General features: G+C 41.7%; 2 protein-coding genes and 2 long non-coding RNA genes across 5 annotated transcripts in view; 2 read left to right on the top strand and 2 right to left on the bottom strand.

Moving 5' to 3' along the window:
- LOC116308610 (uncharacterized) overlaps positions 1-27,549 on the bottom strand; it is a 176,160-nt gene that overhangs the window by 77,023 nt on the left and 71,588 nt on the right. The gene's annotated exons all lie outside the window — the stretch shown is intronic.
- On the top strand, positions 6,812-22,760 carry LOC116305231 (2-(3-amino-3-carboxypropyl)histidine synthase subunit 2). 2 transcript variants are annotated; one of them, XM_089039799.1, is made up of 14 exons: positions 6,812-7,017; positions 15,432-15,509; positions 15,709-15,851; positions 16,051-16,237; positions 17,038-17,155; positions 17,302-17,375; positions 18,363-18,430; positions 19,053-19,111; positions 19,478-19,588; positions 20,205-20,257; positions 20,602-20,654; positions 20,778-20,809; positions 20,891-21,053; positions 21,388-22,760. In XM_089039799.1, the coding sequence occupies exons 1-14, from the start codon at positions 6,920-6,922 to the stop codon at positions 21,510-21,512; spliced, it is 1,362 nt and encodes a 453-aa protein (XP_088895925.1). In that variant the 5' UTR covers positions 6,812-6,919; the 3' UTR covers positions 21,513-22,760. The 2 variants fall into 2 exon arrangements, with proteins under 2 accessions (XP_088895925.1, XP_088895924.1); XM_089039798.1 differs by having other exon boundaries at positions 20,891-22,760.
- LOC148905378 (uncharacterized) lies at positions 20,646-22,885 on the bottom strand. The gene is made up of 2 exons (XR_016121679.1): positions 22,775-22,885; positions 20,646-21,444 (listed from the first exon to the last, which is right to left on the bottom strand). It is a non-coding gene; the product is annotated as an uncharacterized LOC148905378 (long non-coding RNA).
- Positions 25,167-27,307, top strand: LOC148905377 (beta-1,4-mannosyl-glycoprotein 4-beta-N-acetylglucosaminyltransferase-like). The gene is made up of 2 exons (XM_089039621.1): positions 25,167-25,508; positions 25,724-27,307. The coding sequence occupies exons 1-2, from the start codon at positions 25,318-25,320 to the stop codon at positions 26,883-26,885; spliced, it is 1,353 nt and encodes a 450-aa protein (XP_088895747.1). The 5' UTR covers positions 25,167-25,317; the 3' UTR covers positions 26,886-27,307.

Below are 27,549 nucleotides of genomic sequence, written 5' to 3'. Positions count from 1 at the left end.
GTGTTACTGCCATTCCCAGGAGATGCTGCGTTTTATCCAAGAGATAAAACAAAACGACGTTCCGTGCTTACGACCGGACTGTTGTAAGGAGTTCGGTGTTGTAGGAAGGATTTCCGATGCACTGCCGGTGCTAACGATGGTTTGGGACATATTTGGGCTATTGGGGGATTGGTGGACACGAGCTAAGTGATAAGGAAGTTCATGCATTGAATCTACGATGGAACACTGGGTATCACAAAGAAACTCACGACAGTAGCACCTTCTTTGAACCAAACGCTAAGACCACTAAGGAAGTTAGAGACGGGCCTTTATTCAAAGACGAGGGCGGTAGGTAAGTATGCAGGGGCTATCCACTGATTATCAAAATTACCAACGACGAGCAAACAAAGCAATATCTTAATTTCATACCCCCAGAAGGTAAAGGACTAACCAAAGCCGGCCTTGCCCGTTTAAACCGCAGCATAGAAGCTTACGTGTATTCTATCCTTGGAGCTCAGGTAAACACCCGATCCAGCATAGTGGGAAATACGGGCGCCGCAGAAGAAACGCGAGCCGAAGCTTTGATTCTATTCGAAAGTTCGATTTTGGAGGGCGACATTAGCAAGGGCGTACAGCGTTACCAACTAGCTATACAAAATTCTAAGGCCCGACTGGACTATGCCGTAGCCCCGGGTTGTTGGTTAATGCCCAGTAATTTATCTATAAATACTGGCTCTGTAGTAGGATACAACAACAAACTTCAACGAGCTACTAAGGATATGAAGTTTGGGGTGAATGACGTGAACTCTGACACTCTTAGGAACATTCCTCACTTCGTGGAGAAGCCAAAAAAGGAACACGCAGAAAAACCCGAACCAAAGAAACCAGTAAAGAAGGTTATGCCTGCGATACGTGAGGAATATGACCATAACTTACTAAAAGCCGGCCTAGCAGCTGCAAGCATTGGTCTGAGTTATATATATGGCGATGAACAACCCCTACGTAGCTGGAGTAGATTGCGTTTATACGACTACACAGGCGAGAAAAAATACACCCAAGCATCTTGGGTTGATGTCACGGGCATGTCCGTGAATTTGAATTATTCAGGTAAGAAATTGATCCTTTGTAGTATTTGCATTGGTACGGCGAGTGATGCAAACGTAGGATTTCGTTTCTGCGACGACAATGGAGTATTACAGCCCATGCGCGCGAAGACAAACAACAGAGAGCCTACACATTTCTCGGTAGAGCCGCCCGACACCAGCACCGAAAATCTCTCGGTTTGGACTTTTCACATGGTTGCTGATTGCCATGGGAAGGTAAAGTTGCAAATACGCGTAGATGACACGGCGTCGGCGTGCATAAATAGCATAGAAGATCAAAGAGATCGACCTTATAATCACGCGACCATCAGCACTCTTACAGTGTTAAGCCTGTGAGAATCTGTGATTCTTAAATTATATGAATCCGCATTTAAGTGAAACGCATTACGTTCACTACTTAGACGTAAAGGAGTACGCAAGGCATGAGTGGTTTGATATGGGAATGTGGGTTGAAGTTGGAGGTCCTGCGTTAGTCATTTGCACCATTAGCATTAACACGGGAGTGAGCGCGAATGTGGGGTTTAGGCTTGTCGATGAGAATGACGAGCCTTTGCCCCCCTATCGAACTTCCCCGAACAGCAGAAGAGCGGCCCACTTTTCGATGGAGCCAAACAAATTTAGCGGAGAAGATCTGACGCCGGTCACGTTTCATATGGTAATTAATTGTAAATATGCTAAGTTACAAATATTTCCTGATGACGGTAGCAACGATGGGTCGACGCCGGGCCACGCAAGGATAAACAGCATTGGCGTGGGTAGCAATATTATCGATGCGGTTTGGAGTCATAAACCCATTTCCACTATGAGCGTGCTGCCGCTAGCCCCAAATTATCAGGGCGGCGCAAATACTATCTTTCATCATCCTCAATCAAGGACGCGGAAAGAGCGCAGCAATTCTAAGGACAGGAAATCCAAGGTCCCTTCATCGACCTAGCTTCTTCAGGAGTACCACCCCAATAGCGACAACCAAGATCCAAATGTTATTCCCCACGAACTTCAACAGTTCTCCGCCGGCCCTAAGTGCCAAGGAAACAACCGAACCCAGCAGCCCAGGCAAGCCGGCTGCCATCTTTTTTCCCAAGTCCGTCAGCCCATTGCCTAATTTCTTTACGCCCGCGCCCGTAGCCTTAAGCGCGTTAAGGATTACCCCTACTACGCTCGAAATAGCGACCGCGAATGCCAGCGGAAGACCATACTTCACCAGAGCTCTTTTTACCTTTTCCTTGGTGGTAAGCCCCAATTCTCTTTCCAGGTTGTCCTTTTGCGCTTGTAATTCCGCAACCCTCTCCTGAAGGGCTTCTACTTCCCTTCGGGCTGCCTCCCTTTCTTCTTCGGGGCGCGCCTGGTCATTGATTATTTCCTGCTTTTCGGATATGTTTTTTTTCCAGGTCTTCGATGGCCTGATCTCTTTGCTGGATTTGCTCTTCTTTAATGTTGATTTCAGCAACTAACTGCCGCCGCTCCACCAAAGAACCCTCTATGGTGGTACGTAAGTCCTTGGCTTCTTCCTTGCTTATATCCAGGTCTTGCAGGGCGAGATTGAATGCCCTTTGGGCGCTGTCTTTTTCGCGAAGAGAAATGTCTCTTTGTTCTCTAAGTTCTAATATGTGTTGATTCTTGTCGTCAAGTTCTCTCTTTTGAGCATCAAGGAGTAGTCGGTTTTGCCGTATGTAATCTGCTTCCCTTTCCTCCATCGCTTGCTTTAGCTCTTCTACTTCCCTTATCGCCTCAAGACCTTTTTGTTGCCGCTGCATTATGGTCTTAACTCTTTCGACGGCTTCGTCAATATTCTCACTATTTTCTCTCATTCTTTCGGGTAAGTTGGGTTCTTCTAATGCCTTTCTAAGGGTTGGAGGAATATTTTTATCTGCGTAGTATTTACCATTTATGTCCCTGATGACATATGGATGAGCATTAGACCTATTTAACCTTGCTACTACGACTTCCCTGCCCCATTCGTTATCCGCGTCAAACATTACTTGGACTTTGTTTGGATCCCAGTTTGGGAATTCTTCCTTGATCCTATCAAAGTCGTCCGGGGTTTCTTCCATGGATTCGTTCATTTGTTCCTGAACCCTACTAAGCCATGCAGCGCCGGGGGCTTCGGGGATGTTGCCGTCCGGACCAAAGCTGGTTTCCGCGGTTTTGCTCCTAGGAGGTTTCATCATCGTGTTACTACCAAAGTCGATGTTATCGAGCTTTATGTATTCTGGTATGGGTTTGCCTGGGTTCTTAGTGCGGTATTTGTCTAGGAAAGCCATCCAGCCGGCGCGGGCTCTTTTTCCAAACCGACGCACCATGTTACCTCGGAATTCCGTGGGGTCGTTGGTTTTAGGTAGTAAAGACTCGTATTCATCGTCGTTAATGTCGACTTGACCTTCTTCGGTGGTGGGGTCAAAATCCGTTCCTTCTACTTCCATTATATATGATAAGCTCAAAGTTAAACCCCAACATATTACCTAAGCAGGTTGGCGGACTGAAAGCAGAACGCACCTTTCACCGGGTTACATTCACGCCTTCTAGCGCTAAGCCAGGTGAGACGCTGTATGTAGGCGTGCCCCGCCTAACGGATAACCTAGTATTGGTTCCTGGTACCCTGGCTTTAAGGTTCGACCTAGCGGTGCAGTCAAGCCCCACAGATGAAAGGATTATCGTTAACAACCTTGGTCGCAACATTGTTTCTAAGATGCGCGTAAAGTTCGCCGGGGAATCCCTCTTAGACTTAAACAACTATGACCTGTACACCACCTACAAAGATCTGTGGCTGACTGCATTCGAAAGGGCACAAAAAATAGAGCAGGGTATCGGTAGCGTAATATTACGTAAGGTTAGGACTCCCACCAAGACACAACCTACCGATTCTGGCGACGCAACTGACGTGGCAGATGCAAAGGCCATCAAGACAGCCTATGGTACTAAATACGTAATACCATTGGACTTTGAGGCTATTACCAGCCACGGGGTTTATTATCCTAGACAGTTGAGTGAGTTGCAGTTTGAAGTGACCTTAGCCAACATGGCTAACATCATTGGCGGGTTAAGCACTGCGTTGTCGGGAAGTATTCATCCATACGCCATTACCAACCTGGAATTGCAGTATGAAACCATACACTCCGAAGATCTAGCACGTAGCGCTGGCATGGAATACAGTGCTGGAAAGGCTTTCTTGTACGACCACGCGGTAATGTACAAAACCTTTAGTTTCCTGGATAAGACAGACGCGGTAATTACTCAGAGCATTAATTTACCACGTCGTAGTCTTACGGGGCTGATGTTGGTATTTATTAAGCCTTATGAAGCCGGTAAGCGCGACTCTGAAGCCTTTCATAACCCCGGCATCACCAACGTCGGGATTAGCATCAATGGAGTTCCAAATAAGGTGTATTCGCAGGGAATGAAGCCCTCAGACATCTACAGGGAAATAAAAAGAAAGTTTGGGGATCAAGTTGCACCCGGTGAGTTCTTTACCAATAAGTATGCACTGTGGATTGACATGCGAACCACCAACGACGAGGATTTACATGGACAGGGGTTGCGTCTGGTAAATACCCAGGACGGCATTACCCTGGAAATCAAGCGTGACTTAAACGCTAGCGCAGGCGACTCAGACAAGATCAACGCATACATCTTCGTGGTGTCTGACGCCCAGTTGAGCGTAGAAATGAATCAGCTAAAGAGCGTTGCGTATTGATTCGCGCGCTGCGCTCCCTCATCCAAGAAAGGATAAAATATCCCTTACGTATATAATGCTTCGCGTATTCGAAAACAACAACACCAAACTGCAATGCATAGTGCAAGGCGATAAACTTTATTTCAAAGCAAAGTCCGTGGCTGATGCCTTGGGCTACGTAAATTCCAGAAAAGCGGCGTCTGATCACGTCTCAGAGGAAAACAAGGTAACTTTGAGGTCTATAAAGGGTGTAAATCTGACTGACACCCTTAATGCGCAACCACATTCCGTTTACATCACTGAAATGGGTCTTTATGAGTTAATATTTGGATCTGAAAAGTCCGTAGCTAAGGAGTTCAGAAAATGGGTGTTAGGTGACGTTCTCCCTACCCTCAGGAAAACAGGTAAGTATGAAATAGAGCGGCGCTTTGACGGTCCTAACAAGTTGGTATTCAAAATAGAAAATGAATTTGACCTGCATAAGAAGGTCGTAAACTACATACGTCGATTCCACCCTATCCTACTGCTCGCACCAGGTCTTGGAGAACTACAGGACTCAGCTAGCAAAAGGATAGTATGTTGGCAGAAAGGGTATCAGGCGGGGCAACCCGACATCTTAGTCCTTAATGCACATAAAAAGTATAATGGGTTATGCTTGGAGTTGAAGACACCTAAGGGTAACGGCGTATTATCACCTAAACAAGAGGCGTTACTCACACAATACGAGGCAAATGGTTACCTAACCATGGTGTGCAACGATTACGACCTTATATGTAGGGAGATCGACCATTACGCGGAAGGCATTCGTGTACCTTGTCCTTGGTGTGTTAAGGCTTTTAAGACGCAGGAGGCGTTAAGGACTCACCAAAGAATATTTCATAGGTATAATGATCATTGAACAGACACACTGGCGTAATCTGACCGTTGGTCAAACTTACAAAATAAAAAATTATGTCATGTTTGAAGATATCAACCGATTGAGGTTAATCTTGATGCATGACAATGAAGAGTGCACTTTATGGGCACCTGACTGCGTGCGGTATGTAATCCAAGGTGAAGAGTACACGCACATACGCAGCTATGGTAAAGTGAATGGTCGATGGAAGTTTGACATCGAACGCCGCACCGACGCTAATCCATTATGTGATTAGTCATCCTCATGGGCGGTTAAGTATTGGTCTGCTATGTCGGACCTCATTTTTTCTGTCATGTAATTAGTATGGTAAATTAAGGCTCCTCCTGCGAACGCTGCGATGTAAGGTAACATCATATATTATTCATTTTTCCATGCTTTTCTTACAGCAAGGTAATGGTCTAAGGGCTTGGGTCCGTCGTACAGGCAACACCAAATATGTTGACCGCTACGTATACAGCCACATCGGTTGCAAATGCCGTCCCAGTGTTCCCTGTCTTCCCATCTCACGCCCTCGACGTCGTCAAAGCATACGAAGGTCTGGTCTATTTCCTTCTTACGTCGCGTGAGCACCCGGGAGGTTTCGTGGGGACAACAACGTTCGGCTAAGTCTCCGTGGGTTTCACAGACGACATCTTCGAGGTGGTAACGACGACAGCGGTATTTATGCCAGTTCTCCTCGAAGTGAGGTTCATCGCAACGGAGACAACGGTCTTTAAGGCAGACTCTGTTCTCGCGGTGATATCGTAGGGCCTGTACAGTGGACAGTTCCTTACCGCAGTCACCGCAAAGGGTACTTACGGTCTTCTGACAGACTTTCTTGGAAAGATGGTATTGCAGTCGCTGCTTACTGCTGAGAGATTTATTACATCGCATGCACTCCATTATATACACCTTATTTTTTATTGTTATTTTGTTAAATGCTGCAAAGAGGTCTCAAGTAAGGATCTATCTTCTATCATCACCTCGTTAAGCCCCCATTAAAAGATGAGGTATCATTCTTTCTCATTGTTGAAACCAGCAAAAAGATAATCATGTTAACCATTCTTCGATCGTGACGATTTAACAAAATAACAATAAAAGATAGGTCCTTACTTGAGACCTCTTTGCAGCATTTAACAAAATAACGATAAAAAAAAAGAAAGACCTATGCTAATTCCTCTTGCTGGGGCTTAGTAAGATCTTCTTTGCGACCTCTTACTCTTCTCGAACGTCGTCTAAAGTTCTTTGTGCTTTAGTATCCGCGGGACACCAATGTCCAACGAAGTCTTCTTCAGAGAATACCTTATTACAGTGACGGCAGCTGTGTTTCTTACGAGGCGTTGGAGGGGTAACGATGATGCAGTCAGCAGGTAGTTCGCACGTAATGCAGTCCATATATCTATGGGGGATATCGAATGAAGTCCTTAATGGACTCCTTAGCCCAGCCCGCCATTGTCAAAAGCGCGCCAAACCGTTCTGCACGCTTCAGACCACACATTTCATCGTACAATTCCTGTACGCGCTCTTTTAACCGGTCTATCTCTTCCCTTTGCATTTCTATGGTGTCTCTTTTATCCTTTGCGTCGGCGGTAATCCTTCTTACTGCGTCCACTGGGTCCATTGTATATATAATGGATCCGAATCATATTCCCTGCAATGCTCTGATAGTAGGACCCACCGGCTGCGGAAAGACCCAGTTCGTGGTAGAGCAGCTATTAGGACCCTTTAGATACCGCTTTGACTACATAGTGCTGCTTTGTCCCACCTACGTGAATAACCGCACCTGGGCGGGTATAGGAGTGAAAGATGACGACTTCTTCGTAGATATTTTAGACCCTAACGAGTTATCCAGCCATTTGAAGTTCTGGCACAAGCAATTCCCTAAAGATACGCAGACACTCCTCATACTGGATGACATCGCCTGCGGGGACGACGTAAAAAGACGCACCTCCGAATTAGTGAAGCTCGCTTTCAGCGGCAGACACGACAATATCAGCGTTTGGTTGCTTTCCCAGCAGCTTACCAGTGTCTCTAAACCCTTTAGGGAAAACATAGGCTCTCTCGTAGTATTTTATACACCCAGTAAGTCTGATCTGGAAACCATCTTAAGCGACTACGGTGGTGAGATAAGCAAGGAACAGTTGCATGAATACATGCGGCATTTAAAGACGCACCAACATTCCAAGATGATCTTCTCTTTGAGGTTTCCGTATTCCATAAAGATCTGCGATCTTTAATATATATGGACATTGAGCAGTTGATAGATGAAGTCCCCACACAGTTAGATGAAAGTAACCTCAAGGAACAACTTAACATCCTTGTGTCTTCTGGGAAGTGCAAAGAAATGATTGGTAAGGAACTTACCCATGAGCAGGTTAATAAGTTGTCAGAAGAGGAGGTTAAGAAGTTCCATAAGAGGTACGAGGCTGCCCTCGCAAGTAAGACCACGGACGCCGTAGCAGACTCCGCTATCCGACTTGCGACTAAATTGCTTGGACTTGCACTGCCCATAGACGACGTGGAGCAACTACAGAAGGACATAAGAGATGACTATGTCATCGCCCAAGAACTTAAGATAACCTGTGGGTGGTTGTCTTTGAAGTGCGGTAAGTTAATGGCAGTCGCCTCTGCGGCTTTGCACGTGGCTCAGCACGTCGACTTGAAGGAAGTACTAGGTTCCTTAGGAACATCTTGGAAGGACTTCAAGAAGGACAGAGAAGTCGAAAAGGTATTCAAGGTGGCACTTGCTGAGGTACCTAGTCAAGTACCTGCAAGTGACTTATCAAGTACTTAGTCAAGTCGTTCGCGGGAATTACCCAGGTCGCCTCAAGTACCTAGTTAAGTACTTATCAATTCCTTCAAGTCCTTAGATATAAATGAGTGAAGCTGAATCGAAGGCGGAGGAAACCCCTCAAGTAGAGGAGCAACGAATCACCAAGGCTAAATCTCCAGGCAGAGTTGCTGCCGGTAAGAAGCTCGCGGAGATGAACAGGAAGAACAAAGCAAAGAAAGAAGAAAAGGTGGAGGAAGAGGAATCCTTCATTAATCCTGGGTACGTCATTGGCGCGTTAGGAGTCGCTATAGCAGCAGGCAGCTTTTACTTACAATGGCGGGTAACGAAAAAGGTAGAACCACCAACGTATCACACACCTGTGGAGGTTAGAAAAAGTAAGATCCCTGAAATGGAGTAATAACCTTCTCGCTTTGTAATATAATGTCAACCGCGTTGTTGAAAACTGTTGAAGAAGCAGCTATCATTACTTCCATCGTTGCGGGTATTGGTTGGGTAGGTAAGAAAGTGCTCAAAGAAGACTTTACTGAAGACCCAAGCAAGAGCTTCGCTAATTTTGCTAAGATGACCGCTGCCGTTGGCGGGGCTATCATGCTAAAGGATTACCTACGAAAGGAAAAGTACCTGCCTACGGCGTAATATATAATGGCTAGCTTAGTCGCAGGTGGAGTCATTGCAGCTTTAGCATTCACTGGAGCTAATTATGGTGGTCAATATTTAGATAGATTAGTTAGAGGCGACAAAAGCGGAGATTTAGCCGCTGAGAGGAAGAGACACGACTTAGCGCTGGAGAAATATCAAAGGGACGTGGCGGCTTGGAATGAAAAAAGGCAAGCTTACAGGGATTGGTTGGACAAGAACTACCAAGACAAAATGCAGGCGGATAAGAACTTTGAAAATACAGACTACGCCTTTAAGCTCTATGCACAAGCACACCCCGCGGCATTAACGGGGTTGAGAAAGCCTCAGTTTAAGAATTACTACCAGCCTTCTAAGAAACAAAAAGATAGCGAGTTGGTATTCGTGGGAGTTGCAGGGCTGGCGGGAGGCGTAGCCTTGGCGTATCTGCTCTAACGAAGGGGACTTGTCCCCTGTAATATATGATCGTCTTTTTGGAAAGCGACAAGAATAACTTTACCACTTATCTGAATCCCCCCATCAAAGCCTGTAAGGTTCGGCTGGTTAGTTGCTCTTTGTATAATTCTTGGTATAATTTAATTAATGGCTTTGTCATCGGAACTTCCGGCACCAAACCAAAAATACCAGATTCCCATTACACCCCAATAACACTGGCTAAGGAGCTAGCGAAGCATGGATACACTCTTACCACAGGATTGCCCCATGAAATGACATTCAAGAAAAATAATGGGAGCGCCAATCTAAAGGACAGTTCATTGGTAGAACTCCTGGGCCTTACTAGTACCACGATAAATAGCGGCAGTACATATGATGTGAAATGGAAAGTCGCATCCTCTTATGAAGTCTATTGCGACTTAGTCCATAGTTACAACAATGGAGAAAAGTCTTCTCTTATGTCCAAGTTTCTGCCCCAAGGTAATCCATTTGACCCAGTAGAATACACTCCCATTTCTTTGAGCTATGACTTGTCTAATTTGGTAGAAAGCATAAACATCACCATTAAAGTGGACGGAAAGACGGTGGATTTTAACGGACGTAAGATCAATCTTGTTTTGGAATTCATATAATGGGCCGCGTAGAGGACAAACTTAAAAGGATTTACTATGGGCCGGAAGGCTATTGGAGAGGAGCGTCAGCTATCAAGAAACTCGCGACCGCGGCCAGGGTATCAGACGAAACGGCTAAGAACTGGTTGAAAAAACAAACCCTCTGGCAGGTTTATCTTCCCGTGCCTAAGTACATTCCCAGGCCCAGCTTCACCGTAAATACCCCCAATGAAGTTCATCAGGCGGATTTGCTTTTCTTGCCGCACGATAAGGTGAGAAAGAAGACCTATAGGTACGCTTTGACCGTAGTTGATATCGCAAGCAGATACAAGGACGCCGAACCTATAACCAGCAAGGATTCTGGGGAAGTCGCAGAAGCCCTAGGTAGGGTTTATAAGCGCGTCTTGAAATGGCCTAAGCTGCTGCAAGTGGATGCGGGGACGGAGTTTATGGGCGTGGTTACCAAGACCCTGAAAGACCACGACACTAAGATTAGAAGAGCTAAAGCAGAGTACCACAGGGGTCAGAGCATCGTCGAAAGATTCAATAAGACCCTGGCCGAGCGTCTCTTTGGATACCAGTATTGGAAAGAGCTGGAAGATCCCTCCAAACGCAATAGGGAATGGACTCAGAGGCTCCCCCAGGTCGTCGCAGCTTCGAACAACGAGGCGGCCAGGGCTACGGGAATGAAACCCAAGGATGCCATAAAAAAGAAACACGTGGAACACAAGTCCTTCGTCAGAAGTTCGAGGGCGGTCTTCCCCCAGGAAAAGAAATTAGGTAATGTCACGGTTCGATATCTCTATGAGTCGGGTGAATTAGAAGGAGGATCCAAAAGAGCTACGGATCCTAATTGGTCTTTGGAAACTTATCAGATCCGAAGTGCGATAGCTAAGAAGGGCCAGCCCATCTTGTATTATCTTCATGATGGCCCCACGCGTGGGTTCGTCAAAGAAGAACTGCTTATCGTGTGATGTCCGAATGCTATCGTATGCACTCCGTCATCACACATCCACCTCTTACCGTCAAATGCAGACAGTGACACCTTCTCCTGCGTGACGTTATGTATCTGATGACCATAGCTGCGCAGGCTGTTCATCTTATGCCGCTGTTCCTTGCGTGTTCGTAATACGTTGAGGTAGGACTCGTGCGTAATGTCCTTCTTAACCACATACTTTTTTACGCCTTTAGCTTTCTTTTCTACGCCGTCTAACTTTAGCACGCTGTACATCTTTGGTTTCAGGCCCACGTACTCTACTATGGGTTTTCCTAACATTTCGTCTTTCATCTTCCCAATTACCTTCTTATTCTTCGCAGAGTAAAGGAAGTGCTCCTTCGGGTAACCGCTGGTGTCGTACTCGTCTATGTCGGGGAGGCAGTCTTTGTAAACGTCTTCCGTTTGCACTTCTAGAATTAGGGAGTCGGTGTCTGTGTACAGGAGGCGACAGCGGTCTCCGTACTTTGGCTTAAGCTTATCGTAGTAGAACTCGTACATAAGCAGCTTCGATAGATCCAGCACCGTAAAGCCTGTGTAAACGGGCTTGTTTAGTAAGAGGTTTGCCCTTTTCATGTGAATCACGTAGAAGTTCAGCATTTCTACGTATCTAACGAAGCCTGGCTGTGACACGTATGCTTCTGCTTCCTCTTTGGTGCTGACTATTTTTACGCTTACGCGCTTGCGGATGTTCTCCATTGTCTTTCCGAACACGCTGTTGTTCATCAGTTTGAAGAGGTTTTTCTCGAAGTCATTTTTCGCTGCGGTACGCTTTTGCGTGTTAAAGTCAATGTAGGGGCGCATCCAGGGTTCCTGCGTGAATTTTAGGACTCTGTGGATCTTCTCTACGCGCATTCCGTGTCGCACGTAGAACTGCAGGTTGCGGTAATGTACCACATACTTCTTCTTATCCATCAGGTTCATAGTTAGTTTCCTGTACGGTTTGTAACCAGGGCACATTTGCTTTTGCAGCGGACTTAGCTGCTTAAATGGTATCTCTATCGCTTCTGGTGCTAAGGGGAACTCATTGTGTTCGTCGTGCAGGCGCTCTGGGTACTCCAGATCCACTTCTAAGACGTAACCCTTGTCTTCCTCCTTTCCTACCTGCATGTAGAAGTCTATCGGCTTCACTGGATCCCATTCGAAGTCTCTCACAGGTAGGTACTGTGACATTGCCCAACCATAAAGGTTATTCGCATCCAGGTAGTAAATGTATGTGGTTGGTTTCTCTGGGTCGTGCTCTACTAAGGGGTTGTTTGCGCGGGCGTAACGTCGGCTGGGTCCGCATACGCCGCCACGAATACCGTCTTCCATAAACCGATACATGTCGTACTCCGTTAGGAGATCCAACTGCGCATTTGTCTTCTTTAACAAAGCACTCCAGCTGAGCCCAGGAGCCGTGTAGAAATTAGCGGGATCCAATCCGTAATATTCCATAGCCATCTTTCTGAAGCTTTGGAAAACATCTGCAAGCAGCACTACGTCAGACCTTAGGTAGATGTCGTGGTAGTCACCCATGTTCTCACAGGAGTACTTTTCCCACACGTCTAACGCATGCTGGTACTCCTCATCCTTTATACCAGACTCGTTTAGGGTGCTGTAGAAGCGATCTTTGGGTGGTAGGGGTTCCTTGAATCGATCCCAGGAGTCCATGTATTCGTATGGGTAGACTCCTTTCCTTTCCGCGCCGTATTGACTGGAAATGGGAAAGTTGGTGTTATACTTTACGAGGTTTGCCAAGGAGTCCGCCATGAACTGCTGCGAGTCTAAGAACTTCAGCTTGCCCACAGTTACGGACATGTACCTTTCTTTGTTGTTGGGTATGCACTTTACTTCGGAGCCGTCTGTTCCTTGTAGTAGCAAATGGGAGTCGTAACCGCGGAGGTTGTGAAAGAACACCGGAATCTCCATATCTGGATTTACTTTGAAGTTTATATTGCATTTCCAATGAGCCGCTCCTCTGTATTTACCCGTGATGTGGCAGTGATCCCTAACCTTATCCACATAGAAATCCTCAACAAATGCTTTGTGGCAGTGAATGCAGTGCGTGGAGGGCTTTCCCGGCTTCTCACCTTTCTTAGCATACTTCCCGCATTTAAAATGAGCTTCTCCTAGATACTTTCCATCTTCATCCCACGCTTTCTTGGCTCGTCTTCCAAACTGAAGAAGCGTATGTTGACAAATGTGGCATTTTTTTGCCTTGTTAAAAGCCTCCTGGTTCTCTTTGGTAAATTCCATCTTCTTTGGACATCTTAATTGTTCTCTAATCTCTCCCTCCTCTTCTCGCAATGCTTCTAGAAACTCATTAGCTGCGTTCTTACCTCGGTAAATCACAGGAGGGTTTGCTTTACCGTCTGATCTGACTACTATGTAACCAAAGGAGCAGATCTCATGTAATCCCACCTTATTCGTGGCGCCACGTTTCTGCTCTTCCTTAGTTATCAACGCTTCGAAGTCTGCATATATCACGTAAGGCACTTGCATCTGCTTTTGATGGTCTGCGTATGAAAGCTCTTTGTTGGTGGGCATCTGGATCCGTTGTGCCACTTCTTCGACTCCGCGGCAGATCTCATCGTGTTTCTTTAGGGTATTTAAGGATGTAAATGACAGCAAGCAGCAGTCACAGAAGTACTTTTTGCCTTTGTGCTTAGTATGTCTGTAGAATAGTCTGCTAATGTGTTTAACCCATGAGTAGTGTCCGCCGTGGTAGAATAAATGTACGCGCTCTCCTTTACTTTTTGACAGAACTAACGGTACTATCGTCTGCTCTCTGACTCCGTAAACGTTAATTGCTAAATCGTTTATTTCCTCAAATATGGGGATGTCTATCAACTGCATGGGAAATTCCACACCATCCCACTCTAAATCATCTGTGGGATACTTACTTGTCCTACAGGGATCCTTCTCTGCTGGATACAGTGCAGACCTGATTGCCCACATAAAGCATCGATTGTCTTCATTCTTCACGTTTACAATAGCCTTCTTCCTTTCTACCCACGTTGGTAGCGGTACGTAACTCCCCCCTCGTATGGGTACGTACCTGGCTATACTTATCTCTATTCCTTCAACCTCCTCTACTGTCCAACCCGATCCTTCTTTCGTGTAGTTAGACAGCGACTCCATTATTGCTTCTAAGGCTTCACTGAGTGACCTATCCAGATTCGTGGATTCTAATATCACTAACGACTTTGATCGCAACATTGCTGTCGTCATTACCTCGTCTTTTGACAAACTTACTTCTACCATTATGCTCGCTTTCAGGGCTCCTAATTCTTCTATACCTTTTCGGAGAGTCCTTTTAACCTTCCTTTCTGACTGACGCCAAAACTGTCTAACGTCAATCTCACCGTTACCAGGTATTGACACCGTGCTGAAGTTGCTTTGGGATTCCATCTATATAATAGGAAATATTTTATACCTAATACCAAGCACTTTTTAGGTCGTCGTAGTCGTACTCACAGTCCTGACAATGCCAAAACAATTTAACCTTAGTCTCAAACTTCTTACCACATCCACAATCATAACTGCTCATACACTTCGTCTTCATTTTCAAATGCTTTTTCAAATCCGCTTCTTTCTTAAAAGTTCTCTTACATTCTTCGCACTCCATATATAGACTAACATATTTGCGCTGTTGCCCCCAACCACACTTGGAGTGGGTTGTTTCCGTAGGTGGATTTTTGACACGGGTCTTGCCCGTGTTGAGATTGCGCTGGAACCCCCATTCCCTATACTACTTACTCTAATACCACAGGAAAACCTAAGTGACTATGTAAAAACATAGTAGACCCAAACTTAAAACCTAGATATTCTTTCTAAAGGTAAGGGAGGAAGTGGGGGTATTGTACAGTAGTGTACAGTAGTGTATCTGTTAAATCAAAATAAAATAAAGTCAATAATGAGATTTAACAGTGGATTCCACAGAGTGGCTCTTCTTCCACTGGATTCCAATTTAAAATTTAGATATTCTTTCTAAAGGTGAGGGAGGAAGTGGGGGTATTGTACAGTAGTGTACAGTAGTGTATCTGTTAAATCAAAATAAAATAAAGTCAATAATGAGATTTAGCAGTGGATTCCACAGAGTGGCTCTTCTTCCACTGGATTCCAATTTGAAATTTAGAAGTTTATTTTTACCATTTACTTGTCATCCATTTTGCTTTACTTAATTGTGTTTGCATGAAGCTATGCTATAATAGATGTCACTTGTCTAACTCAGGAAAAACCTAAATTTTATCAAAGGAGTGCTAGTTACAGCAATTGCAAATCAAAGATGCAATGTTGTATATATTTTTTAATTTATTATTTTGATTCTAGCTGTTGTGTAGATGAAGTTGCTGCAGAACGTATCAAAGGTGATGCCATCATTCACTATGGTAGAGCTTGCTTAAGTCCGTAAGTACAGAGTTGCCTTATTATATAGTCTAGAGGCCCAATAAGAAGCCTTAAAATGGACCAACAATAAAAAGGGGGTGATGGGGGTGGGGGGGGGGGGGGGGGGAGGGGGTGTATGTAGGTAAAAGGTGTCCCACCATTGGCTTCCTAAGAAATCTAAAACATAACCTTTATCTTTATCGTTTCTTTACATTTTTAGGACAAGACGTTTACCAGTCTATTATGTATTTGGCAAACAAGAGTTAAATATTGATTCTTGTCATCAACACTTGAATACTTTGTTACCTGACAAAACCACAAGTATAATTATCATGTATGATGTCATTTATTACCATTGTATAGGTAAATATCAATAATATTGTCTTAGTATTGTGTTACTGTATAATTTTAGACTTGAATATAGAGTTTTGTATGCTGTGATTGGTCGAGCGACCAGTGATTATGAGACGATATTAACTACTCAAGCAGTGTTTATGAGGTTTTCCAAAGTTTGCCAGAGCAGAAGTAATTTTTTTTTTATATTCTGATTTTTCCTTCACAGAAACACTCGAAAATAAACTACGAAAAGATTATGAAAATATGGTGGTTTCCAGACTAGAACCAACATTAACAAATAAAGTAATAAATCATTCTATAAATTCTAAAAAAAATAAACATGAAGAAAAGGAACATGAAGAAAATATTGAGGAAAAAGAAAATGAGAAGAATGGAAAGCATTGGATCCGAAGGTAAGGAGAATCATCATCATCATCATCAATATCATCATCGTCGTCGTCGTCGTCGTCGTCGTCGTCGTCATCATCATCATCATCATGGCTGACCATATCAGGAGACGCATAAGACCTTAAATTTACACTAATTTGTCCAATCATTCTATGCCACTGTTTTAGCTGCATTTTAGGCCTGGATCAGACTCAAAAACATCATTACAGCCTCAGTACCAACACTTCTTGGGCTGTATTCACAATGTGTAGTTCCAGATATTATCCACCTCCCTCCCCCCCAACCCCCCACCATGGAGGAATTTTTTTACAGACCCTCCTCCCCCTACTCCTGGTAATTTTCTTCCATACAAACTCTGTAATTTTTCTGACCCCCCACCCTTTGGAAATTCGAAATTTTTCTTTGGGGGGTATGGATAATTTCTGAAACTATACGGTAATGCTTTCGGCTTCTGTAACACTACATTGTTTTAGCCCTGTATCCAACCAGGAGCACTACAGGATTCAAATTACTTACATAACCAATCAGATCATTGCTCCAATTCTGGATACGGGTTTGTGGTATGGTAAAGTGAGAAATGTACCAAACTTATTTTTACTCTGTAAAAATCAACATGTGAGTTGAGCATTGTGTGCATAGAATATTAAATGAAGTGGTAGTGGGTTTGAAAGAAAAGTGTCCCCAATTAGTGCAAAAGCACTAGAACGACTAAACACTTAAATAAAAGGGATTTATTTATTTATTTAAACTGCTCATAACTGTAATGTCGACGTTATTTTAATGCTCTGCCCTTATTTCATTCTAGGTTTGGTTGTGAATTCTGTTTACCAGAAGACCACAATATTGATGAATATAAAGTGTTTTATATTGGACAACAATCACTGAATCTAACTAATCTAATGATGTCCTATAACAAATGTCAGGTCAGTATCAAAGATGGGATTGGGCTTCCTGTGGTTCCTGTAGTAATTCCACAGGGACCCCAAAGCTGTGTTTCTCATTTTGATAGGCCCTAACAATATTAATGATATCAATTAATTTATTTGCATGTGTTTTTTTTTGTATTAAGTTTTATTCCTATGACCCAGTCATGGACACAGCCAGACAAGAGAATATTAATGTCAACAAAGCCCTTATGAAAAGGTACAAAACATTAGAAAGAAACAAGCCATCCTTGTATTTTCCTTGGTCACTGTTTGATATTTGCTTTTACTAATTTGGCCAAGTAAGGATAATAAATAATAATGCTTAATGGCACTTTACAAGATCAGTGGAGGACTTTATGGGCTGCATATTACCATCGTTTGCATTACTACGCAGCCACCCCAGACACAAATCAAGTTTGGTAGTTTGCAACTACTGTCAATCATTCATGTTGACGCCATTTATACACGTTTGGATCAGTGAGTTGGCTTTTCTATCAAACTGTCAATCATTCATGCTGACGCCATTTATACATGTTTGGATCAGTGAGTTGACTTTTCTATCAAACTTTCTCAGTCAGATATCACAAAGGAAAGTTCCAAAAGTGATTGCAATGAGTTTGAGTACATCCAAGTAAAATGAGGTTTTTGATTGACGGGAGTCTATTCAAACTACACGACACGATTTGTGTCTGGGGTGGCCGCATAGTAATGCAAACGGTGGTAAGGCACTAGTAGCAGCCCTGTGGCTTAAAATCATGAGTGATTTGCTAGTATTTTAGTATTATGCCTCCAGATTGGGATTTAATACCTAGCCTAATATCCCTGGGGAGGGGTGTAGACAGTAAAGGACAAAAGGAAAATACAGGGACTGCTGTTGTAAAATATCAAAATGGGCCATTATATCCATGTTTGTTGTTGTACACCTAACCTCCCCTCCTCCCTCTGGGCTTCCTGGTTGATGGTGCAGAAGGTGAGTGACCAGAGGCAAGTGACTGGAAATCTCAGAGATTTCCAGATTAGGACAAAGGATAACGTTAATGAAATTGGAAATTCCAGGATGATTTTCCCAATACTGACTGTTGTACTAAAGATCAACTCATTCCCAGATAATCTGTCTAGGGACACTTCTCAAACACCATCATTCTGGCATTAATTCCCTTTGCTTAATATTGTTTTTGTATAAGCTGGATTATTTTGTTTTTAGATATTATATGATACAGAAGGCCAAGGATGCTCAAGTAGTAGGGATCGTGGTTGGCACTCTTGGTGTGGGTAAGTTAAAAAATAAATGAATACGGGTCAAGGGTCAAATCAAGGGTCTCAGGTTTGATCTCTAAGGTTCATTTTCTCCAGTTTCTTTGGCTCTCATCCTTCCCCAAAATCAAAGAGGGGGCCCTTTGGGGTTTGCGCTGTTGGCCTTTTTTTTCGTGGGGTTTTTCGGAGATTGTAACTGACAAATCATGATGTTGTGGTGATCTCAAACCTTGCGATTGACAGTGTTTATGTTATTTAACCTATGCTATCAGGTGAAACAAGCGATTGATTATGGTGTTGCATACTTTTCTTGGATTTTTCAGTGATTCTATACTTTAAAATCACTGACTCTTAATCTATTGGGGTGTCGGTGTTTCTTTGACTTTTATTGCAGTGATGCTCTGAATTTGTGTTTTTTTGTTGTGGTGTTGAGATGTTTGAGACCCCCCAATGTCCCCCTCTTCAAAAATAATCTGTGAGTTTTAGCTGTACCATGACTTTGATCAGACCAGAGGTTATTTCAGGGTTTGATGAATTTGGAAGTATCAAAAAACGTTTACATACCATAACTCATTTATCAGCACATAACATTTGCAGCCATTATTCTAAGCCTAAACGTTTTCTTTTGTCCTTTCTGCAGCTGATTACCTAGAAATCATTGAAAGACTAAAGAAAGTGCTAAGCATTGCAGGGAAAAAGGTGAAATTGCAATCATTAGTTAATTTTCTTTTGAAATTTTCCTTACGGACTTAACATACACCTATTTCAAAAAACGTTGTTATTGCCAAAGGCGATAGGCAATAGGTGAAAAGAGATAGTCGATAGGTCTTTCCAAGATCCAAGAATAGCTGGAATGACTTGTGTTTCTGCTTCTTATTCTCGTCAAGAACAAGGACCATTGTGTTGAGACTGATTCAATGTTCTTTGTATTCAACGAAACCATTTCCATGTCAGAATGACCTATCGCCTATCGCCTTTCATGATGACAACGTTTATTGAAATAGGTATATATAGTTCAAAATAGTATTTTGTTAACATATATTTTTCTTGATTTCTGGTTTTTAGTATTATACTTTTGTGATGGGGAAACTCAATGTTCCAAAGATGGCTAACTTTATGGAGATAGATATCTTTGTGCTTGTTGCCTGCCCAGAAAACACCTTGATAGATTCACAGGTATTTAGAAACCATCATGATGTTACATGAGGCATGCACCATTCCCATAATAATAATGATGATGATGATGATGATATTATTAATATCTCTATATAATATTTGACGAATGGCTGAAGAGTGCACGAAAATTAGGCCACCCAGTCATCTTGCAAGGCTGAGCAAGGCTGCTCATTTAAAATAAAGGTGGATAGCACGAATTTAGGTCAAAACAAAGAGTCAATTTCTATGTTTCTTCTATAAATGCATTTTGTGAACTAATGACTGGGTGAACTAATGCACTTGTCTGCCGTTATGAGTATTCCTTCCTTGCACCTTGTATTACTAACTAATAATTGGAGATGATGAGGCTACCTAAAGATTAAATTAGAAAGTAGAAGTTGATTTTTGTGGAGGGAGGAAAACCAGAGAACCCTGAGGAAAAATCCTCAAAGCACAGGAGAGAACCAATGAGCAACTTTACTCACATACAACACTGAGACTGGTGGTACTCAAACCCGGATCACCTTGGTGAGAGGCGAGCTTTCTCACTGCTACACCACCCATGCCTCCCAATAAATAAATCCTAGGAAATTTTTTTCAGTAACTTCAGTATGAATCATTACTTTTCTATTATCAGGAGTTTTTTAAGCCTATTGTCACACCCTATGAAATGGAAATTGCTTGTTTAAGGTATGAATTGCTAGTAGACCTCTTTACATTGTGCATAATATTTTCCAATTTCAGACAATGTGCCATATTTCCTTGAAGAATAATATTCTTCTTTTGAGTTATATCCATATTCATGTCTCTTCTCATATGCAGTTGTTAAACGAAGAAATGATACTCTAGGGAATGACACATGGTCTGAAATGAGAAAACGTTGCACAAAGAGATCTATTTTTTTTTCATATAACATTTAGTAGTTTGAATGGGTAAAATACAGCATAAAACTGACCAAGAAAAAGCTTTAAAAAAACTTTCTTCATTTGAGTATCAATAATTGATGTCTGTACCCTCTGTCAACCATTTTCCAGAACACAGCAATGGACAGGAGATTATGTAACAGACTTCAGACAACTTCTACCAGGTAATTTAATAGCATGTGTGTTGTGAGTCTGGGTGTTTCCACACTGTTGCTCTCCACAGTACAAGGAGTCTCATACCAGTTAAGTTTTATACTCAAATAACAATGTCACCTTTTAAATTTTAGGTGCTTCTTATTCTGTTGACCTCAATGATAAGGTTAGTTAACTTCTTTGACTGCAGGCAGGCAGGCAAAAAATGTTCTAAGGTACAAACAGACCTATTATCTTTCTCTTTCAGGATAACATAGTTGATGAAGATGATTGCCCTGACATGTCCCTTATCTCTGGTCAAATGAGGCCAAACTACAAAGCCAATGCTGAATCCTCACAGAGTAGTGATACTTCTGTTGTTGAGAGAAATCAAAATACAACTATATCCACCCAGAGACACACATCTGGAGGTAACCTTATAATTTGGATGAACAATATTATAATGAATTCATCCATTCAAATTCCTTGCTTGCTTGCTTCCTGTAGACCTTGCTCTATTCCTGTTGAGGTCGCTGCCTTCCTTTCCTTCTTCATTCCTTCCTTCCTTGCTCCCTCCCTTCCTTCCTTCATCTTATCATTCCTTTCCTTCTTCTTTCCTTCCTCCATTCCTGCCGACTGACCTCCCTTCCTTCCCTTTTTCCTTCCTTTCCCTTTCTTCTTCCATTTCTCCTTCCTTCATTTCAGATTTTCGTTTCTGTTTTATTTATAATCCATGTTGAATTACTAAACTTCTTCATTTTCAGCCTGAGTTTCTTGCCTCAAGATCATGGAAGGGCCTGGAACAAAACCTTGGGGAAACACCTGTTAGACAAGCAAAGGAAGGAAGGATTGGCATAGCTTCAAAATATACACATGAAACAGACCAATAAATGGTTTGCACCACCACGTGACGGCAGCCATATCCCTTTTCTGAGTTCAATAAACAGGATGCATTGTAATCTACCTTCTGTACAAACAACACCATATGAGGGAATGATAAACAAAAGATGTGTGTACCCAAGCTAGGCCACAATGCACCGTATTTACCATCTCAGAAAAGGTCTATGTTAGATGGCAGGAACAATATAGTCATTTTACATGAGAAAGAATTCAATTCCCGAGAGCAAAGGGATGTTATTGTTCAGCCACCTAACCACAGGAAGCTCAAGCAGTATTATTGGTGTGGGCACGTGATGGTGCAAAGCCTCCATAGTGTAATATAGCCCCCCCCCAGTCAACCTTCGCTTTCTCCTAAAGTACAAATGAGTAACGTTTGCTGTGATAAAAAGCCTTTATTTTACAACCATATTACTCCCTCTTCCGTAAGGTAGTCTTTGAGTCCTTATTGAGTGCCTTATTGCTAGGGAAGCGTGAATAAATGTAAAAGCTTTACTTACTTCACGACAACAAATTTTTCTCAACATTTTTCATGTACAAAATTTTCATTTCATTTGAAATTCATAATGGCACCCCGAAAGACTTTTTAAATTAACAAGGCTATATTGCTCTTAGAGCAATGATGTTTCGGCCCGCTAAGCCTAGTTTCAGGGGTGTGCGGTATTCTTTTTTTGTGTCAAGTGGCTTTGTTTTACTTTTAGCGCAATCTAATCACGACAGCCAGACAGTGAGTAATGTTTAGGAGTTCTGTTTTCAGCTTCCTTCATGGGAAAAAATGAACTCATAAATGGTTGGCACCTAAAAATATGATATAGATTGCTTATTGTATAAATATAAAAAATCTCCATAAAAAAGAACCTCGAAGTAAAAATAGAGTGATTATTAGTGAATTGTTGACGAAGTTTTTTGTCATTCAAGCATTCGAACTATACGTGATCGAGTTCCTGAGTTTTACTAGTTATTTACTAGTAGAAGTTTCAAGGACCTCTCGTTCGTGAAACCACAAGTTTTATCTGCATCTGTATTTTTTTCTTTATTCACTTGAAGAAATAGCAGGTACTTGAGTAAGACAATGTCCAAATCCTTTACTCTACATTGTTGGTCGCAAATGAAATATATATCTCGCATTGTTCGTTGGAGTGCAAACACGCACACACACGAGTCTATTTAAATACATAAGCTTCGACAAGAATGTCAAACAATAAATTGTTATTTAAATAAAACAATAATTGAGATATCGAGCATATGAACTTACCGAATCACAGATCATGTATATAAATAAAAGGTATACAGGACGTCATAAAAACACTTGTTGATGACGATAGGTGAAAAGATTACTGTTAAGTATTGTAAACATATCCGCATTCGTTATTTATGAAGTGATAAGAATGCCGAATGTGATTGGATACGATAGAAAATAATGACAGCTGATTGACAGCTTCACAGAATATTATGGGTTACCCAAACTGATCTTACTAGCATTTTGGCCTGAGGGCCGAAACAAAAAAATATGACGAATGTGCCTGTAATGTGTACTGCCATTATTCATGTCTGCAACATGTAGTGACAGGTAGTGTCAGCAGAGTTGAATAAACCTTCATTTGCTTTCTTCAAATGTGAATTTAAGTTGACAATATGATGCTAATATGTCGCTATTAATAAATAACATGATATTGTCAATATATAGAGTAATACTAACAATGATTTTTAAAACTGATAAAGTCGATTATGACCATCATGCGACAGTTGCAGTCGGGCATCTTGTTATAATCTTTTATTTCTTTTTACATTCAAATTTACGAAGAAAACAGTTCGCATGAAACACCATTGAGTTGTTTCTATAGCTACTGGATTTTGAAAAGTACATACAAAGACTTGAGTAAAGCGTTGCCTAAGTTATTCGTGCAGTCTATATGATTATTATAAGTCTGCCCGAACAGGTCAAATATTTATTACCAAAAAAGAACCGTTCTCAAGAATACAGCTATAGCAAAAAAGGTTGAATACTGTATGCTGTACATGACGCTAATAATACGTTGAATTTGCGGTAATCGTACTACCAGTAACTTATACCAGATTATAACGTAAACATATTAGTGTAACGCCCTAGTAAACAGTAAGAAGAGAAGAGAAGGGAAATTTGAGTACAGTCGACTCTTCCGTAAGCGACTACCGGGGGCCAGGAGAAAGTGGTCGCCTACGGGAGATGGTCGCTTACGAGAGTTAACACAGGAAGCCCAAACAATGGGAATCCCAACACAGGAAACCTAAACCATTTATAATTTGTAACTCACGTGTTAAAATTACTGTTATAACGATTAAACTGTTTTAGTAAACTGTGCTATATTTTTACAATACTATAATTGTCAATATTTCGTTGGGGTTTTAATACCCGATGACTCTATGTTCTTAAATTTTTTATTGTTAAAGGATCTGTCATTTGACTGGCTCTTGGGTAGCCGCTTACGGGAGAGGAAAAACAATGAAAAATTCCAAAATTTTAACCCCAAAGGTGGTCGCTGTCGCTTACGAGAGAGTTTTTTTAAAGAGTTTATATGGGGAACAAAACGAGAAATTCAAAAAGTGGTTGCTTATGGGAGATGGTCGCTTACGAGGTTGGTTGTTCAAAGAGAGTCGACTATTTTAAAACCGCCGTCAAAATAATTCACCGGGATTATTTACCAGCGAATTCCTTCCTCGGTTTTTAGATTTGAATTTTAAGCTGCTCTGAAGTTATTGCTTGCTTTATAAGTACGATTAGACTTTATTGATTTATTTGTTAAATGTACAGCCGGGCTTCCTGTGGCGCTATTTCATCGCCCATTTTAACATTTAGAGTGCTTTTAGTCTCACTGTTGAATAGTTAGATAAATTTATCTAACTTAGATAACTGTTTAGTTGACGTCACCTAAAATAGTAAAAGCGCGCCAAATAACGGTCATGCTAATCCGGGGGGTTGTTTTACCAGAGAATGAGTGAATAGACATTCCTTTGTATCATCGTTTCTCCCCCTGATCTCAGTAGCTGCTTACTCGTAGTTTCAAATTTAGGTGACGTCAGCTAAAATAGAAAATAACTTATCTAATTTAGTTGACGTCACCTATTCAACAGTGAGACTAAAAGCACCCCAAGCACAGGGAACCCGGCTATATTTTTTTGCTTCTTTTAGAAAAGTAACTTTGCTCTTTGTGGGTTTCCTGTGTTGGGATCGATTTCCTATTACATAAGCAGATCTGCGCGCTGTGATCGCCGTTGGTGTTTTGTTTCTTACTATGGGTTGCCTGTGGTGTGTAACGCACTTTCTAGTAAGCAGTCAAAAGAGGAGAAGGGATGCAACCAAGCAAGTGTCCGATTTTAAAACCCCTGTTCAAATTATTCATGAAGGTAATTTATTAATAAAAATCCAACGAAATGTTTGCTCAATGAACAAACTTTGGGTCGGGATGTTTTATTTTGTTGAACTCGTAAAAGTAACGATCCTAGAAAGTGATATTTAAAAGCTAAGTTTTAGTTATATGTTCACCTCCAGTTGCTCGGACCGCTTAGCTTATGAAACAGGATGTATCTGAGTGTTTACTAGAGAGTGCGTTACCAACTGTTATTGATTTGAATTTAATTGGCTATCAGTTTACAGGGCCGATCTGATCGCAGCGCAGATCTGATTACAGCTTATATAATAGGAAACCGATCACAACACAGGAAACCCACAAAGAGCAAATTACTTTTCTAAAAGAAGAAAATAAATATAGCCGGATTCCCTGTCCTCTAAGTGGTGATTCGATCCAAGTTTATTACGCGATGAGAATACGAACCAAAACTATTGGTAAAACATTAGCGTTACTAAGTTTACTTTTAGTGATATTTTCGCTAAAGATGCTTTTCGAAGGCGGTAATCGACCCTCCGAGACGACGGCGATTCAGAATAGCAAAAGCATCTCTGAAGGAAAAGTAGTTGCCGTGACAAGACAGATAGAGAAGCAAACACCCAGGTCAGTTTGAATGAACTAAGCTATTGTATGGTATTTGCAAATATTAACTTCTGTTTGGTTTACAATTAGTAATTCAAGGCAAGTAGATGTTGTGACGACAAACAAAACAGAGAAGCCGAAATCCAGGGCCCGTTTTGTATAATTTTCAAAGCCTGCTTTTTAATTATGTGTTTGCTCTGTGTTTACTTTACAATTATTTTTGTTCTCTGTTCTAGAATCGAGTTTTCGCATCGTAAATCAAGGCAATTTTCCCTCGAGACTGAGTTAGTGTCATCCTACACAATAAAGACTGCTACAAATACAACGTGCTTGAGTCTAGGAACGAGATTTTCTACTTATGATCATTGTATCTGCCGAAAAGGCTGGCTTGGGGAGTCATGTAATATCCCTGAAGCACTTCACTACAGCTATAGCATGAAGTCTGAAGGTAGACGAAGATTAAAGCTTCGATATGGAACAGCGAGACGTGTTATCTATGCAACATTGTTTAACCACGAATTCGAAATGATTGAAACTCTTCTCAATGAACATTATGAACTGGTGGATGTTTTTATCTTCGTTGAGTCGACTTTCACAGCTTTTGGGATTCGCAAACCGCTACGACTTCTACCGAGACTTCACCGAGGATACTTGAAAGAATTCGCGCCGAAAATTATGTACCTGTACCTCGACCATTTTCCGACCGGAGCAAGAAAGGAAGGCTTCAAAGCCGATATATATCTTCGAGGATATCTGGGTATAAAAGGGCTACCAAATATTCATAACCTCAGAGACGATGACTTGTTTCTTGTTTTCGATATTGATGAAATCCCAACACAAGAATTTGTTGCATTTTTGAAATTTCATGATGGATATCCAGAGCCGTTTGGTGTTCGACTGCGGTGGTCGGTGTTCGGGTTTTTCTGGAAAAACGACCGTCCAACCCAAGTTACTGTAGGATGTACTGTAGGAATGCTTAAAACTGTTTACAACAATGACTCTAACATCATCAGGGCGATTCATATAGGGCTTGATCCAGAATTAATGCCGAATCTTGAAAGTTATAAAAAGTCACATCTAGTACAATCATGGTTTATGGGCGAAGATCGATATCTGGCAGGCTGGCATTGCTCAAGTTGTTTAAAACCCGAAGGAATACGAACAAAATTCATGTCTGCACAAAATGCTGATTACCCGCGCTGGGGTAGTATTCCAGAGAAAATGGACTTGAAGTATATCACGAGTTTGGTTAAAGAAGGAAAATGGTTTGATGGAGGGAAGTTACCTGAGGCTGATATCAATTCTGATTCGTTTTTTGCTCCTCGACATATGTTAGAAAACCCTGATAGATATAAATATCTACTGGTTAACCCTTATGTTAATGGCCGAAGACAATGATTATTTCAGTAATTCGTTTTTAAATCATTCAAGAGATTTATTCATACTGTTAATGGCGGAAGATAAACACAAACCTTCATAGTCATAATATATAGTGCTAAGGTAACGAACCTAATAAATCACGCCGGTGGACATCTTGGCTTTAATCACTTTAAGGGTGCTGATAAGGCTGCAAAATTACTAAAGAAAACAAATGTTAAGTTAGCCCGTGTTAACACTTATGTTAATGGTGGAAAACATGTATTGCATTTATAGTAATTTGTTTTTAAATCGTTAAAGCGATTCATTCATATCTGACCACAGGTAGCCCAAGCTTGGTTTCTGTGGTGTCCTGCTATAAGGAAATGTATGGAGATTCACCAAAAATTTCAATAAAATCATTGAAACGTGAAATAAAGCCATTCAAAATGGCGCCACAACAACACGAGTTGAAGTATTTCAATATAGTTTATAAATTTGTGGCTTTTGGTACATGGAAAATTTACACTGTTCTTCCAGATTCAAAGTAATCTCTAATTTTCTAAGACAAGGAGCTACACAGTTTTCATCCACTTTCGTGAGTAAGCTTACAGTTAAACATGAGATCGCAAAGCCTTAGGTTACAGTCTGTCGTTTCGCATTTTACACATCTGTAAAATGCGAAATGACGGTTTCGCATTTTAAA

Source organism: Actinia tenebrosa, unplaced genomic scaffold (genome assembly GCF_029948245.1).
Source record: "Actinia tenebrosa isolate PJP-AT-01 unplaced genomic scaffold, QUT_ActTen_1.0 PGA_scaffold7__59_contigs__length_16204524, whole genome shotgun sequence".
NCBI lineage: Eukaryota > Metazoa > Cnidaria > Anthozoa > Actiniaria > Actiniidae > Actinia > Actinia tenebrosa.
Note: the sequence above shows the minus strand (reverse complement) of the source record. Positions and strands in the feature narration are given on the sequence as shown.